At 36.6% G+C, this 17169-nt stretch overlaps 1 protein-coding gene across 1 annotated transcript in view; it reads right to left on the bottom strand.

Moving 5' to 3' along the window:
* OCA2 (OCA2 melanosomal transmembrane protein) overlaps positions 1 to 17169 on the bottom strand; it is a 151652-nt gene that overhangs the window by 83980 nt on the left and 50503 nt on the right. Inside the window, exons 9-13 of the mRNA XM_026034261.1 lie at positions 12022 to 12093; positions 11123 to 11188; positions 9995 to 10051; positions 9289 to 9413; positions 5310 to 5448 (exon numbers count right to left, since the gene is read on the bottom strand). Coding sequence (XP_025890046.1) covers positions 5310 to 5448; positions 9289 to 9413; positions 9995 to 10051; positions 11123 to 11188; positions 12022 to 12093 — 459 coding nt within the window. The remainder of the gene's footprint in view (positions 1 to 5309; positions 5449 to 9288; positions 9414 to 9994; positions 10052 to 11122; positions 11189 to 12021; positions 12094 to 17169) is intronic.

Genomic DNA, 17169 nt, shown 5'->3' with positions numbered 1-17169 from the left:
TCAATTCTCTTCCAGTCCCTTTCTCATGTTTTTATCTCCTTGCAGTGATCTACAAGAGTCAGGGAGTGAAAATGGATCTTGATGATCTCAAGCTGCGGATGACTTGCACTCTGCAGCCATCAGAAGGCTAAGGATTGCCAAGTACAGTGACTTCTATCAGAAGGATTCATGGTGACAACTGACTCCCATCTACAATGCTTTGGCCTGGGCTAGTATCTCCATATGCAATGCTCTGTCTGCTCTTCAGTACATATACTACAATTTTAGGTATGAGGCTGGCAGCTTACACACCTCATATTGTCAGAGAATTAGTTGTCAACTGGAAATTTCTGAAGTACTAAGGGATAGCATTCCTTTTATCCCATTAGGAAAGCAGAAAAGAATAAAGAGAATGGGACCAGGAGAAAGGAGTGCCTCTCCTGGAAGGGGCAATGCACTGCTACATTACTCCATCAGAGACATGGCTGTGGTAGAGATCCTCAGCCTCTCTCTTGATGCCTATCTTCCATGAGAGGGGGTTTATGTTGTCTCACCTACACAAATGATGAAATGGAGGTTCCCAAGGAAGCAGCACAGCTACTTCATCTGTTGTTCTTGCTCCATTTCCCACTCATGCAACATCTCTACACAGGCAACATGCCTTCTCAGTGTATCTATGGATCACATTTTGTACTTTGTGAGTCCTCCGCACTGATTGCCYACAGTAGAGGCCAAAATTCAACATCATACAAAAACATCAGTGTTCCGCRTTAGCTGTATTCAACAAAATGTCTCTTTCATAAAGATTTTCTTACAGAATAGACTGAAATAGAATTGACAAGCACGGTAGGCAAGAAATACGTTTTTTTTCCCCCAAGGAAATTTCAATCCATCTGATAAATACAATACAAGACTGCAAATGTCCCTTACTYGAGGCTATGCTGCTAGTGTTAAATTTCTTCTGTTCCCCAGATGAGAAAAAAAACTAAAGATTTTGTTTTAGCAAGAYGATAGTCTAAAGGTTCCTGCGTCTGCAGGTCCAAAGCTGAAAGAGAATTTCTGCCTGGTTTGTGGCTTTAAATGTTAAGGCAAATTTTCATATTTTCATATTAATTTCATATTAAGAGGAAGTATCATACTGTTTTCCTAGAATATTATTGTTCCATTTTCCCGGTCTCTGGGAAAGAAAAAGTAATATTTATAGTTAAGTACAACAATTCAGGGAGCAGCAAATGCTGTATTTCTAGTCAATGTTCTTTCTTTATTTTTTAAAAGTAAAAAAAGAATGAGGAAGAACTAATTTATTGTTTCCTAGACAGGCCTTTTACCCGCGCTGAAGTGAGTGTGGTCTATATTGTCTCAGGAGGACCTGCACATGATATCAGTAAGCCAGAAAGCACCGGTGGTCCAATATACTTACATAAGGATAATGCTTACATGAGGAATCTGAGATACTGATAAAGCACCTTTTTGGTTTTGTACTACATTCTTTAGTGATTACTACACACAGGGATTGGGGGAAAAAATGTGAAATCAGTCATATAACCATGGATTGTAATTTATATGAATTATCTAGGATTTCATATTTCTTGAGAAAAGCAGTCAATGAAACATTGACAAAATGAGCAGGAGTTTTATGAATTGATTAAAAATTTCACAGAGCTTGTATGCGGCACACTCAACAGAAATAGCCCAGTAAATTACAAGAATCTATTTCACAGTCTGGCAGTGCTTGAAATGCTTTTACAAAATCATATGTAGTACTTTCGCACCTCCATTTTTTCAAGGTTATCTATTTTTATACATAAGCTGTTCATACCAAGATTTTTCAAAAATATGACAAACTAATATTGTACCATGGTAAGCTGCAGCATGAAAACCGAAATTCTCTGAAAAGCCCAACAGGAAAACCTGGTGGCTGTTCAACTGCCTRTAAATTCCTTTTAAATGGCAGGAACAACTGTGAGTGGGCTGCTGGATATCCAAAAATGCTCAACAAACATTAGATAAAGTGCAGCATACATACAGTAAATTTGACACACTTGGGAACCTCACCCTTAGTGGACATGTGCAATTAAAATGTCTGTCAGATTTAGTATACGTACGCTGCAGTTTCTCCATAATCACCCCATGTGCGTGACGTGCTTAGTGGAGCCGAGCAATTTTGTGAAGACATCGCACACATGGTTGATGCCCACCTATTGAGTTTAACATATGCAGGATATGTTGAAAAGCCTGATGGGCAGTGCACTGCAGAAGCCRATTGCATTTCTATGCATCTGTATTTTTCTGGGAAATCTCAAGCTAGTCTGCGTTTATCAATTAATCTGAATGATAAATGAGACTTGAGGGAAGCTTTCTCATGGTTATTTCCAAATGACCACAACAGATGATCTCAACCAATACAGAGTGTGTTTTGCTCTGCAGCCCTTCCTTTATCATGGAGCATAAGCACAAGTTTAGGAGCAATGATCATAAATATAAATATAYAACAGTACAAACTTTATACACTAAGAACTGGATTAAATAAGCAAGGTTCCTCAAAGAGGACATAAACCAGGACCTAGCACAGTCTAACATAATCTTCACTGTTATCATTACCTCTTCCAGAGAGATTCAAGCTAGATACACTAGTATACACCACATTCCATTATTTTGCTGTGGAGAGCTACTCATCATCCCTTCYCTAAAGATCTTGTAATCACACCCTATAATCTTAGGACCCTAAGTAACTTTTGATTTCAAATATGTGACTATAGATACTTGGCCTACAAGTATTAAGTCTTTAAAGCTCAGCCTTTGTGAAAGCAATAACTAGTTCAACATGCATATAAAATGGAAAGTCAGAATGACAGATCTCTTCAAGACAAAGATATAGCTTGATAACAATGGCAAGCCAGTAACCGCACTCTGAAGGTAATAGAAAGTAAAGAACAAGGACAAAGCATTGTATTCACTTAATTTTCCATTTGCCCTTAATGAAATCTCTTATTTTCCAACTCCAAACTAAGAAAAAGCAAATCTTCCCCTTGTGTTATGCCAATGTTCCACTGATTCCAAACATRATGGTAGGAGAAATGTTGATGTTATAAATAAGCCACTGCTACAAAGAAAAAARTCTTTTGGCATCCATTTGAACTTCACGACAAATAAATAGGTTTATCTGTACATTTTGATGAGTAAAGCAGTAACAAAAAGCTTTTTTACTCAAATATACGTTTCTCAAATTTGTTTTGTAATGTGACATGAGTTTATCCCAGAACCTAGGGAAGAACATCTCTTTCTGGCACTACTATAAGTAAATCAGAGGCATTTATAAAGGCACTACTATAAATAAATGAGTAAGGAAAAYGGACCAAAAAAAATAGTAAATTTTGTTTAGCACATAGACTTTCCATACATTTTGGACAAAAATTTGAGTTCAGTCAAATAAAGCTTTCCTCTCTAGCTATTGTCAAAACTAGTCTCAGAAATAAGGCAAGACTGGCTATGTTTCTTTTTTTGAGTAGTCTTTAGAGCAGGTGGACAACACTAGAAACAAGCTGCTGGTTCAACCAGCATAAGAGGGCAAACACACCAGCCCCTCTGCTGCCTTCATCCTTGACTTTATCCAGCCAGCTCCCTCCAAAACAGATCTACTTTAGGGGAGGATGAACCTAAACAATGAGAACATAAAACGGTCCATGCCACTTAGCTTCAAAGTCAGGATATTTCTTTGATCTTCTTTTATTTGCATATGTAGATATAAAAGCTGAGACCATAGGACAAAAAAAAAACAAGTTGTGCAGTAATGTGTTGAATTTGATCTATTTGCTTGCACCTTTTTTTTTATCCACCACTGATGCAAAGAGATCTGAAAACAACTCAAAGACTAAAAATGTCTGGAAACCTGTTTTGCTTGTTTCAAACAGTGAACTTGCTAAAATGTCACATTTGTTATGGTATTTATATATTGGYATCCTCCTAAAATTATCAGTGTGTCATTCAAGAAAAATGTAAAATTGTTTTCTTTCAATTTGATTACTTAATTGCTTCCCTTGTTTATATTCACTTCTGAAGTTTCTACAGAGATGATGATTTTCTGAGTACTTAGGAAAATGACCTGCATGGTAGGTGACAATTTTTCTCTTTGGAAAAGAAGRTTGAAACAGTTGCCTAGCTCTTATTTTCAAAAATGTAGAATTTAACTATCAAATCCATCACCCAGGAATATTACAGTCACCAAAGTCATCATCCAACTAAGCTGTGATAGTAGCACCTTTCATATATCTTTAAAGTCAGCTTTTAATAGTATTTATACTATGAACTTTCAAAGGCATTTTACTAACTGAACAGTACTTAGTTTCTTTTGGGACTGGTGATGCACCAAAGGACCTGAAAGGGAAGCCCAGTGCTGGAGGTGGGCAGAGACCTGCCAGACACCCAAAAGCAGCCCCAATGGGAAAGGTATGGGGAAATGGTGGAAGTAGCAGCTCTTCCCAMAATCCAGCATGGGTGGAGAAGGAGGAACCTCACAGGTGGCAGCTCTGCCCACCCAAATGAGTGTGGGAAGTGGCGCTATGGCTCCAAGACATCAGGTCTTGGGGCTCAAGAACATTGCTGTTCAGCCTACCCCATGCACTGGAGCCTCCCAATTGGCACTAGCCAGCAAAAAGAAGCAATTTGGCTCTTCAACAGCAGAGCCAAGAGGAAGATGTTTTAATTTGTCTCATTATAYACCCTGGGGCTACCAAAAGGTTGGCAGGAGCTAAGGGCCAGCTGAGACCTGTGCTCCGCGGGAGGAGCTGCCATTGTCCTCTACCATCCGTCCAGGTGGATGTCTGGTAAATGACAAGGTCTCAGCTGGTGCCTGAGTCACATGTAGCAGGTGCTGCAGAAGGAAATGCCACCTCTCACTGTGTGCATGCCACCTCCCGTGCTCTGTGTGCATGCAAGCGCTCCAAACACATCCAAATTTGGCTCTGTCTTACAAACTCTAAAACTCAGTATACTTAATTTTGGGAAACTATTGTTAATTAAAAAAAAAAAAAGAGAGTTTTTTTTTAAATCTTTCTTTTCACAACTGTTTCTCTTTTTTCATTTTTTTCTYTCTGTTCCTATCCTGCCTTCACTTCATTTTACCATTGACAAGGAAAGCCCCCAAGATAAACCAAGCCATTATTCTCACTCCTTTTCATAGAGTCTACTTTTCATCACAGTTTCCCTCTCTCAAAAAAATCATTCTGTTCTGTATGATTGCTCTATGGAGAGGAAATGAAATGATCTTGCATTGCATAAATCACATTTGTACTTAATTTTAGTAGCAAAACAGCTGACAACACTGTACATACCACTCTCCTCAGCTCCTGCTTTGAAACAATAATCACATTTGGAGGATCCCCAACAGCCGTGGCAGCTCCTCCAATATTTGTGAAGATCACTTCTGCAATCAGGACATGCCTAGGATCAAGATTAAGTACTTCGCATAGCCTGCAATGTAAAGAAAACGAAATCAATATCCAACCCTTTTATTAAATTACCTTAAACCTTAAATTTTCTAAGATTTACAAAATACATTTCTTCCTTTTAGTATTAAGGGATATTAAATATTTCATTTGTGTGTGCCTATTGTTKAAGTTTTTATTTTACATGTGTTACAGTAGTTATGATGATACAAATGCAAAAAAAAGTGTATACTTTACATTCATATGACAAAAATTACTGCAATGAAATTGACCCATTTTAAAAGCATTTCATTAAAAGTACCACATGATTACAAGAGTTGGACTACCAGGAAAGTTGTATTTCAGATTTAAAACCTAATTCTCAGTGTCATACATCTTTTTCAACCATGTCCCTACATTGACCTATGGAAACTTATTCCAAGTGATTGTGCACTGTGCACTCAGCCTCAGCCATTAACTTTTGTGTGGGGAGCAATATTAGAGAATCATCCAGGCAACCTATTAGCCATGAATCATCTCTCAGTGACCTCAGCTTTCAGCATTGTTTTACCCAATCTATTATGTTCCCCCTTTTTTTCTTCCTCTGCAGCCTGATCTTGTGTATTTCTAGATGAATTTGTAATGCAGGAAGAATAGAAAATTTACATTCTTTTTTTACTAAACAAACCTGAAAAATGCTTTTAACAGCACAAGGGCCAAACAGGTTACTAAGCATATTTCATGTGTGATTAAAAAAMCAGCTCTCAGTAAGAAGCAGCATCTTAAAGTGCTCTGGCAAACAGAATTAACTCAGTAACCTCATGGTCTTTTTCCATTCAGAGCCCACTTGCACATAGTAATCCACACACAGATTTCCTGAATTTACAGAGGTTACAATTATACACATATCTGTGCAATATGCTTATTTTTGTTAAGTAGATGTTTGATTTGAAACTTGGGCTGTGGCATTTAATGCTTATTGTTGAGCTCAYACCTAAGCACTTTGGAGTAAGGATTGATACACATTCCTGTTCACTCTTATCAAAATGTAACTCCAAAGCAAGCACAGCTGCCACAGTAATTCCAGCATCCATGCCTTGAGTGTACCTCATAACCACTAGGCTGGTTTTTATTAACCAACATGGGAGTTACTAGTAAACATCTTCACCTGAAGCCAGACAAAGTCATTTACAAGGCMATGACCTGAATCCAAGAGGGCCAGTCCACACAAAGAAGGGGAGATTGAGAGGGGATCTGATCAACATGTACAAGTACATGAAAGGGGAATATAGGGAGAAAGAGGCCAAGCTCTTCTCAGYGGTGGCCAGTGACAGGACATGAGGTAAAATAGGTATACATTTAAACACAGGAAGTTCCATCTCCATGTGAGGAAGAACTTCTTTCCTGTGAGGGTGCCAGAGCCCTGGCACAGGCTGCCCAGGGAGGTTGTGGAGTCTCCTTCTCTGGAGATCTTCCAAACCCGCCTGGATGCCRCCCTGTGCCCCGTGCTCTGGGTGTCCCTGCTGGAGCAGGGGGTTGGACTMGATGATCTCTAGAGGTCCCTTCCAACCTCAACCATCCTGTGGGTCTGTGAAAAGAAGCAGTAAGATTGCTTTCTGAGAACTTCTTTCAGTTGGGGTGCTATCACACATTTCCCTGAAGGAACAATTGAACTTCACAGTTCAGTCTAAGTCTACATTATTAAAACCCATATTTCRGAGAGAAACAAGTGCATTGCACAAAAGCTTAACTTAACATGCTTATGCTGTCATTTASAGTATCAATTTGAAACTCTGAAGAAACACTGTCAGATGTCACATGCATCAGTATATAAAACTCTAAAATAACTGCACAAAAAACATACTATCTGCCTAAAAGCATAAAATAAGGCAGCTGAAGGGTACTTTGTCACAGAGTTGGCCCAGGGACTAAGCTATGATGGTGCTTGTAATTTTAATTTCATCATTCCTCAAATTCCTAATGTGTTGAAGTATAACCTTAAATTTCCTTTACTGTTGTTGTTGTTGTTGTTTGGTTTTGATGGTCCTAGTGATAGCTCGAAGGAAAGACCTCTGATGTACTCTGAGAAATACCAGGACCCAAACAGAAGCAATTTTAATGYATTAGTTGTGTAGTAGGATTGAATTTTTCCACTTTTCTTACCCTAGCTATATAATCTCTTGGGAATAAGCATCAGTCCTTTTTGGCTCCAAGTTATAAAGTATCTTAAAAATAAACTACAGCTAAAAATGGCTATTTTTTATCAACTTACTACCAATGCAAGGGAGTRCAAGTATCATATTTTATGTCCTATTAATGGTAGTCTAAATCCCCATAGTCACAATCAGTACAATTTTTGCAAGCTTTATCTCCATGGWAATGAGAGTATAGAGCAGCAGCAAGAAGCTGTAGGCAGGGACTGAAAAGAATGACAGTAAGATAAAAACAAAAAGACTTCCAGCATGAAGTTTTCAGAAACAGACAGATAATTATTTGTTTTTACTTCCTGAGATCAGTTCTATCTTAGCTTTGATAGTAATTCAAAGTGCAAATCTATTGAATTTCCCCTTTTTCAGGGTTACAAACTCATTTGGCATAAACCAGAATAAATGCTAYGGTAGTTCTCACTAAGAATGATAGTGCATTATACATAGACCTCTGGATTTCAATCCATTCCCAATTATATTTACTTCAAAACATTCTGCAATACAGTTGAATAAAGCGTGGTGTTTAATAATTCCAATGCTGCTTACTGCAGGAGGTGAAATTATTGATTGGAGCAAAGCAAAGTGATCTCTCTAAAATTTAWTCAGATGGAAGATAAATAGAGTTTTCATTAAAAAGCTTTTTCCCGATCTAAAAAAAAAATGCACTTGCAAAATTGGTCTTTCCTGCTTTAAACAAARTATTAGAGCAGTAGAATATCTTAATAGAATTTTGTGTACTTTAATGTAATAACAACTGCAATGATTACATCACTCTGGATGATCTTTAAAAGCCACTTGGATGCAGCCCTGTGCCACGTGCTCTAGGTGASCCTGCGTGAGCAGGGGGGTTGGACTCGATGACCTCTGAGGTCCCTTCCAACCTTCGGCATTCTATGATTCTATGATTCTAYGATTCTATGATTTTAAAATCATTCTAAATTTTTCAGAAACTGAACAGGATTAACCAGATTTGCCTGGCTAAAGCCTGAATAAATGCAGGTTAAATTCAGGTTAAACAGTAGTTCGTAATCACACATGTAAATATAAATGTAATTGTGAATCACATGTTATTAGTTTACAAAACCTGAGTTCACTGTCACTTAATAAAAGTCCCAAATATCTAATCTGAAATCCTGAAATCTGTATCAATACTGCCATCACCGGTAGGAATAAAATTAAGTCTTACAATACAAAGCAAGACTTTTACTTGAAATCTGAAGATTGTTTTAGTTTGTTGATTGTCACTAGTCTTAGAAGAAATAACAACTTCTTTGAAACATAAATTATAAACTGAAATTTCATATAGTCATTATCCAATGAAGGATCAAGCATCTTTAATGTTAAAAAATAAAATCTCCCTGCTTACAGGAAAAAAAGGTCATCAGCTGTGGAAGATTTGATGAAATTTGCTATTGCAGTTCAGATATGAAGATGAATCACAACAGTAAGCAGCTAAAAGTTACACAGCCTTCAAATACGTGCTCACCATTAACACAAAAGAAAAAAAGATACTTGATCCTTTTGAAAGCGCTATCTCTTTACCCTATTACAATAGATGTATTGAAAGCTTAATTTCCATGTAGATGATCAAACAAAGTCCAAAAGAGCATTTTGCACACAGATCTACTACTAAATGCTGGCTAAAAAAGACTAAGTCCAAAGCTGTAACAATAAAATACCTTATGGTAACTGGAGTAAAAAGCAGCATTGTGGTGACGTTGTCCAAAAATGCAGAAAGAATTGCAGCAATAAGGCAGAGAATTGTAATCATGGCCCACACTTTGCCTCTAGAGTATCGATAGGCCTAAAGAAATCAAACAAACAGCAACAAAATAAAGAGACAATAATATTCCATCTTAATATTCAATCAGAAATGAGCAGTTAAATAAAAAAGTTCTGCAGCAGGCGAGGCACTTCCTGACGGTGGGTAACACTTGCTCTGCAACTACTCCGTCAGAATTCCCCTTTCCATCTAATCTYTGGTTCAGCTGCTGTGCAAAGGTCTGTGGCCACATAATCATGCAGGACTGCAAAGCTACCGGTCTTTCCTATATCTCCACTCTCCTACTGCCAGGGTAAATGGAAATTTTGGTTAAAGAGAAACTGCAGTCCTGGATGAGTTGGTGGGATGACTCAGCTTGGTATTATACTGATATACCTTACCCTTTCTAATAGTAATAACACCTTAAGGGTTTCCTTTCACCTCTAACTTATTTTTCTCAAGTTACAAGTTGAACACAGTGTAGAACACACTTACAGTATGATAAAAATACACTGTACAGGTAAACAGAAAGGTTTATCAAAGATGGTGTTTGGTGTAATAGGTCTCATTAAGTACCAAATATATTACTTTACTTCTATTTAAGAATACCAAAACAAGCCTACCTTTACTGCACAGTAATCAAAGAATCCTGTTTCTGAGAATATGGCCACCAAAATCATCTATCAAAAACATGAAGAAAAAAAAGAATAGCTTATGATTGAATTCTTATGTAAAAATAAGGTCATGCAGTTGGTAGTCCCAGCAAAAGTCCCTCATATCTTGGGTGTTTTCCCCCCAAGAATTTGATCACCCTGGTATCGAGATCGATATGGCACCTGTCAGATTCCTATAGTTAGCACATCATATACTGAAATTTAGGTCTCAGTAAAAACAGTATCATGTTAGTCTGGTCAAATTTTGCTTGTAATGATGAAGTAGGCATCATACATTAAACATTCAATATATCTTCCTTATGTCAGTATCTAACAGAAGCCAATGATTGTGTGTGAGCTTTTGGCAGTAATGCTGTATAGAGCACAAAAGATATCAGCTCCAAAAATCATCTACATTTTCCCACTCTTCTGGGAGCTTYCCCATCCTTCCATTTTGCTTCCAAAAGTTTTTTTTGCTTTTCACGTCAGGGAGGGGAAGAAAGACCAATGTCAGGAAATAATGAAAGCTAAGAATTGCAACAAATAATGGCAATTTTGTCTATATACAATGCATATTTTGTTTAATAGTTTAACAACACTTGGACAACACTTTTTTTTACCACAAATAGCRCTGGGCAAAGTGATTAAAATGATATATCATTACAATCTAATTAGCTATTCCTCTTCCATTTCTGGTTTGCTTATTTTTGCTCCAAACATAACACTAAGACAAAGACAACCACTTTTTCCAAGCAGAGTGTGTTTGAGGACAGTTTTGAGCAAACAAAATTATCAAGATGCGTGGGAGTGATAGTACTTGCCATTTAAACAGGTCTTTCCATTTATAGACCTCAAGGATGTTTTCAGTATGTTATCAACATGATTTTATGGATGAAAAAACAGAAAGACATCAACATATTCAAAAGGCTTCTCTTCCTTCAGAGGTCTGATTATCATGATTTTGATAAATCCCTCTTGGGACAAATTTTCATCATAACATGTCTCAATAAAAGTACAATTAACAAAAGGTATAAAAAAGAAACYAGGTCTTCAGTGTGATTGTTTCAAYATATATAGAAAAAGATACATTTTCATTACCATTCCAAACAACAGTGCCAGTGTCTCATAATCAATCCACTCTACCACTTTGACCATACTTGGCCTCTGCAATCAAAAAATACAATTAACAGTGAATACCRTGGAACACCTAACTTGTGATTAACTATAGAAACCCAAACTCCACTTAATTATCATACCATTTAAATAAGCTATGATAGAAATTAATAACTGTTTCTACAAGGCACCCCAAAAGGACTCTTTTGTTATTCCTATTATTATTGTGATTACCACTAATTTAAAATATTGCTGGCGTCTACATGGGTCATTATCAAATGCCTACATTAGACTATTAGTTCATCTATTTGCTCCTTATGCAGCATTACAGAAATAATTTAAATCAAATTATAGGGTACCCCTCAATTTTCTTTTTCAGTAACAGAACACAAACATTCAACTTCACCTGTGAACAAACTGGAAAGAATTTACAGGAACATAAGAGCAGTGATATGGTGAACAGTTATGATGCAAATTGAAAAAATCAACCGGAGGTGTCACTAAATGCCAGCTAAGAATAATTGGTAGAAAAACAAGAAAGAAAAAAAAAAAAAGAAAAGTATAAGCATAAGGTATGATTGCTAAGCGTAGCATAAGCTATTTCCATTTAGGTTTGATTAGAAACCTGACATTACTGAAAATAATAGTATGAAAGTAAATCTGAATTAAACTGAAAATGGTTGTACTCAGATTCCTGAAATTCAGAATATAGCACCCAGTGACTTATTTTCCACTTATTTTTGATGCCTCCCTTCACATTTTCTGTTCTAGCATCTCTCTGTCAAAAAAAATGATGCATCTGGTGGCCATTTAAAAGAGAGCATTGGATTTTTTTTTTATATCATACAGAGGAACAAAATGAACATTTATATTTTATAACTTACCTCCCCAACAACAGCTAAAGCAGCTAATGCAGCCAAAGAGCCCAACATCGCTGCAAGGGTTCTGTGAACTATCTGCAATAAATGGTAAAAATGACTGAAAATCCTTTTAAACATCTCTCTATTCTTGAAAGGAAAAAGGGRAAAGGATAAAAACTCTTATGGTGGATTCTTTTCTTGCTTTTCTTTCTCCCTTTTCTGCTTCAACCTCCTTTCAGAAAGACCAAACCACAGAACAGCAGGTTACTTTGCTTCAGTGTAGCATTAAAAAAAAAAAAAAGAAAAGAAAAAGAAAGAAGATTTTCTGTGAGAAACCCTACTAGGACATCCCAAAAAAGCAGAGAAGGGGCTTAGGGACAGATTTCCCCTATTTGCCAATCAATAAGCCAACAAGGAAAGCAATTCATCATTCATAACTTGAAGATCTCACTTGAGGCATCTCAGTCYGAGCTTGCAATTCTGGTTTCCCTACACAGTCTATGGGAAGGAAATGTGTTTCAATAAATCAGATAAATCACTTTTTCTAGGTGCTTGTTCCTCTGCAACAAAGCAAGATCAGACTTAGGGTCGTCAAATCCTGCACAGAGGTACTAGACATTGAACTTAATGTCCAGGTTGTTGTCTGGAGTACGTACAGATCTGGCCAGGCAGCACAAGTACTTTCCTGCTCGCACATATAAAACCCACATACTTTAAACACCTTTAACATACTCTCCTCTATTTCTCCAAAGAAGCATACAGATCACAGAAGATACAGAAGATCATAGCAGATACAGGCTTGACAAGAGATGTCTCTTCTAGTTGCCTTATGAGTTGCCTCTTCATATGCCTTCACCAGAGTTAGACTAACCAAGACTTGGACAGAGCTTTTCTCTGTCTCTAGTGAGTTTCTAACATGCAAGCAACATATCTGAAAATGGGATCCAATCTTCCAGGMCACAACAAAACACATAAGTAGATATTCTTTGAATAACGCAACAATTTAAACATTGCAAGGTCATTTGTCCATGTCTATGTATCTAACGATACATAGGTAGTGAAATGCGCTTCACATATTCAAGGAGGAAGCATTAAAGCAAACATGTCCTGAAAATGTGCTTTAAATTCCAAGTGCTCATTTGTAGTTATTGAATCCAGCATGACTGGAAGACCTATTTCACTGAATGTTTTAAATAACAAGGTTAAATAAAAAAATGTAATTAATAAAAGTTGCACTACAAAAGACCTCATCAACTGTATTTACAGTTAATGTGTTTAAATATTATTCAGACAAAAGTCAGAATTATTTTTGAGAAAGACACTCTAGGAATACCTCATTTGCTGTTAATTTCAATGGCAACATTATTTTTATACAGAAAAAAATGACTAGAAAAATAAATATATAATTGACTAATTTTAAGAACTAGAAAAAAGAAGTTTCATTCTCCCTTGTTTTTGTTTATAATGCACTGGGGAATAATCTGCCCACTGTGACAGAAGAGATCAAACCAAGATTTTGATGTGCTAATGACATAAAAGTATATAGTACAGTCTACATATCCAAAGACAGCAGTGTGTTATAAAAGACACTGTTTCATCTCCAATTTCCAGTCTCGGAAGGGAATACACCAAAGCATGCCCCCCTTCTGATTCTGCAAGGTTGGGGGGCATTTAATTCTTTTGACAGCTATTGAGACTGACAACGGGATGCAGCAATTAGGTCTTACAGTTCCAATCAAAGACATGAAGGAAAGTCTGTCAGGGAAGGAGATCAGATTCTTACCAGGGCAAAGTTCAAAAATAAATTATTGGGGAAGATTTGATTTCTTGTAGAATTTTTGGAATGTCACTTTCCCATATTGCCACATGAAGGTCTTTGTTGTCATTCTTGTACATTTATTTGTCTCCATTGGGTTGACTGTGTTCTCAGTTTCTAAGAGTTTGCTGTCACCTATGGGTGAAATTTGCTTTAACTTCTGCAGAAAAGTGGAAAAAAATATCTGTACCAATGGAGTCATCCCTCAGATCATTCATCCTGGTGATTTTTCAAGATGCATACGCACARGTAGATTAGATTCTTAAGAATGAAGAATGTCTATTCAGGTGCAAATCTGCACCACAGAAAACTTGTCAAACAAGCAACTCTTCTGACAAACTATCAAGTGGAAGCTATGCAAAACCCAGAAAGTGTATTTATGTACAGATATAATTATTTAAAACCGTGAGATTTGAAGGAGGTTTAGGAAAGGGTGAATTACTCTTTAATTTTCTTTTCACACAGAACAAACCTTGTAAAAACCTATATATTCATAAAGGCATTTTTAAAAGCTGGAAGAAACGGAGATATCAAGAGATACAGGTTGTAAATTATGCCACAGTTCCACCCTCTGTGTCATTAGTTATCTCTGGAAAACCTCACACTTGCTGGGCAAAATTCAGCTATTATTCTTTTGGAAAAGAGTTGGACTTGATCTTTTGAACTCTGGAAAGAGGATGAATGCCATTTCATGATGCATCTCATCGTGCATCCACAAGTAAAAGTTCAGGTACAGAATCAAAAGAAGAGCTCAGAAATAAATTAACAAAGACATCTAACCTCAGGGAAATTGAGGGATTTGGTGGAATTCTGAATATAAAAACGTTTTAAAAGATGAAGTGAGAAATAATCTCTTTTTATTTGATCCTTCTCAGGTTTGAAAAGCATGTCTTTGTGCTTCTTCACTACACAAAGACAATTGCCCTAAAAGAATCATAGTTCATAATTGTATTCTCTTTCAAACAGAAATAGCCTATGAGACCATACTTTTTTTTTGGCTGCCAAATCTGTTTGGATAAAGTCCCTCTTTCATAGATTGAGTAATGAAACAGAGAGTAGTGATGACTCAAGTGTTGGTTATGTTAGACGGCAAGAGCAACTACACTCAGGTATAAGTCCAGCCCTAACCTCTAGTCAACCCAGCCAATTCAAGTAGACCTATGGAATTAAGAGACAACTACAGTAAACAGACTGAATAGCCTATCAGAGTCAATTCAAGAAACTCAGGGTTTTATTTCTGTCTTCATTTCATAGAGTGGAAAACACTAAAGATCCTTCCACACAGAGTAAGTGTTAATGATTCACAGGCTCTAGATCATTGAGTGAAACTGTTTTGGACAGTGTGACTATAACACGCATTTAAACAAGATTAAGCATAATGCATACTCATCAAAGACACTGAAATAGTCAATAATTTTTGCAGATGTATTTTCACTTTCCTCCTATTATTACCACTTTGTTACAAAATCTGTCTCCCAGAGCTGATAAGCTCATGCTTGGACATATGCTTCTGCTACACATATGTATTCTTTTCACAAAAATCATCACTGGAATTACTTTCATTTTGAACATATATGGCACAAATTCTTCTCCTTGTCTTTCATTCTCACTCCATTTTCCTCTTACCCTCATTTCTATTACTTTTCACACAAATGCTCTCTCACATGTTCCCATCCTCTCTGGTCCTTAGCAGGGTGTCAAAGCCACATGGCAAAATGACTTCCTATTTTCTTCTCACTCTCTTATTTCTTCCCCACAGGAGGAATTGCCACAGTTCACTGGTTCAGCCACAGTTTGGCCACTCAAGAGCTTCTTATAAAAGTTCTTTCTTTACTTGCCAGGACGTTTTATTAAAAAAGCAAGCCATAGCCATGGTGACAGTAGAGGCAGAAGGAGCAGGAAGATGAAAAGCCTGTGTTCTTGCAGCCTGCTTCTCACCTTCCAATCCGTCTACAAACTTCATAACCAAACTTCATAACAAAACTTCAGAATCATCATCAATTTTGCCTGAAGAGGTTCCATTAGTGCTGATTCAAAGAAATCACAGAGGAGGATGCTTGGAGCAATACAAGCTGCTACAACAAAACAAGAAAGCAGTCTAGATTTTATCCTTTACAATGCACCACTCACTTCCGGAACTCACTGATGCAAGATATCAATTAAGCTGACAGCTTGAATGTATATAAAAAAAAAAAAAAAGGAATGGATATTTATAGAATTAAGTAATGAAAATATGAGCTGCAATAATGGAGGCAACAAGAACATCAACAACATACTGCTAACAACACCACAGGGTCATGTTATAGGATCGATTTATGGTGGATAGAGAGCAGAAAAAGTTGTTCAGAGGGTATTTTGTTTCATAATTGTCTGTAGGTAAGTTTGTCTTATAAATGTTTGCCTTGTGAAAATACTGATTCTGTATGATAGTTTCTATACTCTTAATTCAGGAGTTAATTTTAACAGAAGAAATCAAAATACCCCAAATCATTCATGCTACAAATATGTTGGGCTTTACATTAATTAAATATATATAGCCACACCATTTAATGCAAATTGGATTTAGGCAATCCAGACTTTTATTTATCAAAAAGGGCTTTAACACAGTTCAAGAAAACCTTTAGTACACTGCAATAATATCATTATAAAAAATGATCCAAAATTCCAAAGACCTTATCTTGTGAAGAGCTCCAGGAAGTGAAAGGAAATTATTTAAAAGCCAAGTGAATGGTGACCTGTATGCTATTTCACATCATAAATTCTTCAGCTGAAATCTAGGACTTACATATTTTTAAAATATATTTCTGAAAATATTTGATAAATGATATATCATACCAAACATTTTATTTCCACAAGTCCCTCTTCAGAAGTGATAAATGTTGAAACATGACTGTCRGTGACTTTAATTTAAAGCTTCAAATGCAGCCTCGATTCCTTTCTTATTCATATTTTCTCCAGTGAAGCCTGTTGCGTTAAAATACTTCCTTTACTGAAAAATCAATTTTCATATGATAGAGCAGCAGCATTGCTGCATTCCATCAGTTATTCCCAAGCATATCCACGTATAGGTTTTATACATTTTACACACATCTCCAGAGYAGCTGAGACCTCTCTTGTAAAATGAAAAGCCAAATCTGTCTTAGTCTTCACAAAGTGTCTAGTTCAATTCTTTATTCTCAGGGGACAARGAAGGAGAGACAGGGGATACAACTTACTTTAAGATAGTTTTTATTTTCTTTGACAATGTTTTATGTATCTCCCTTTTTACATTTTGGTAAAAGTTTACTGGGTTATAAGAAGACATAATCTTCAGTGGAAGGTTTTTCTTCAGAGAAGAGTTTATGTTTCCTGAAGAC

The sequence above is a fragment of the Nothoprocta perdicaria genome, unplaced genomic scaffold (genome assembly GCF_003342845.1).
Source record: "Nothoprocta perdicaria isolate Ctin4 unplaced genomic scaffold, notPer1 scaffold_140, whole genome shotgun sequence".
Classification (NCBI taxonomy): domain Eukaryota; kingdom Metazoa; phylum Chordata; class Aves; order Tinamiformes; family Tinamidae; genus Nothoprocta; species Nothoprocta perdicaria.
Note: the sequence above shows the minus strand (reverse complement) of the source record. Positions and strands in the feature narration are given on the sequence as shown.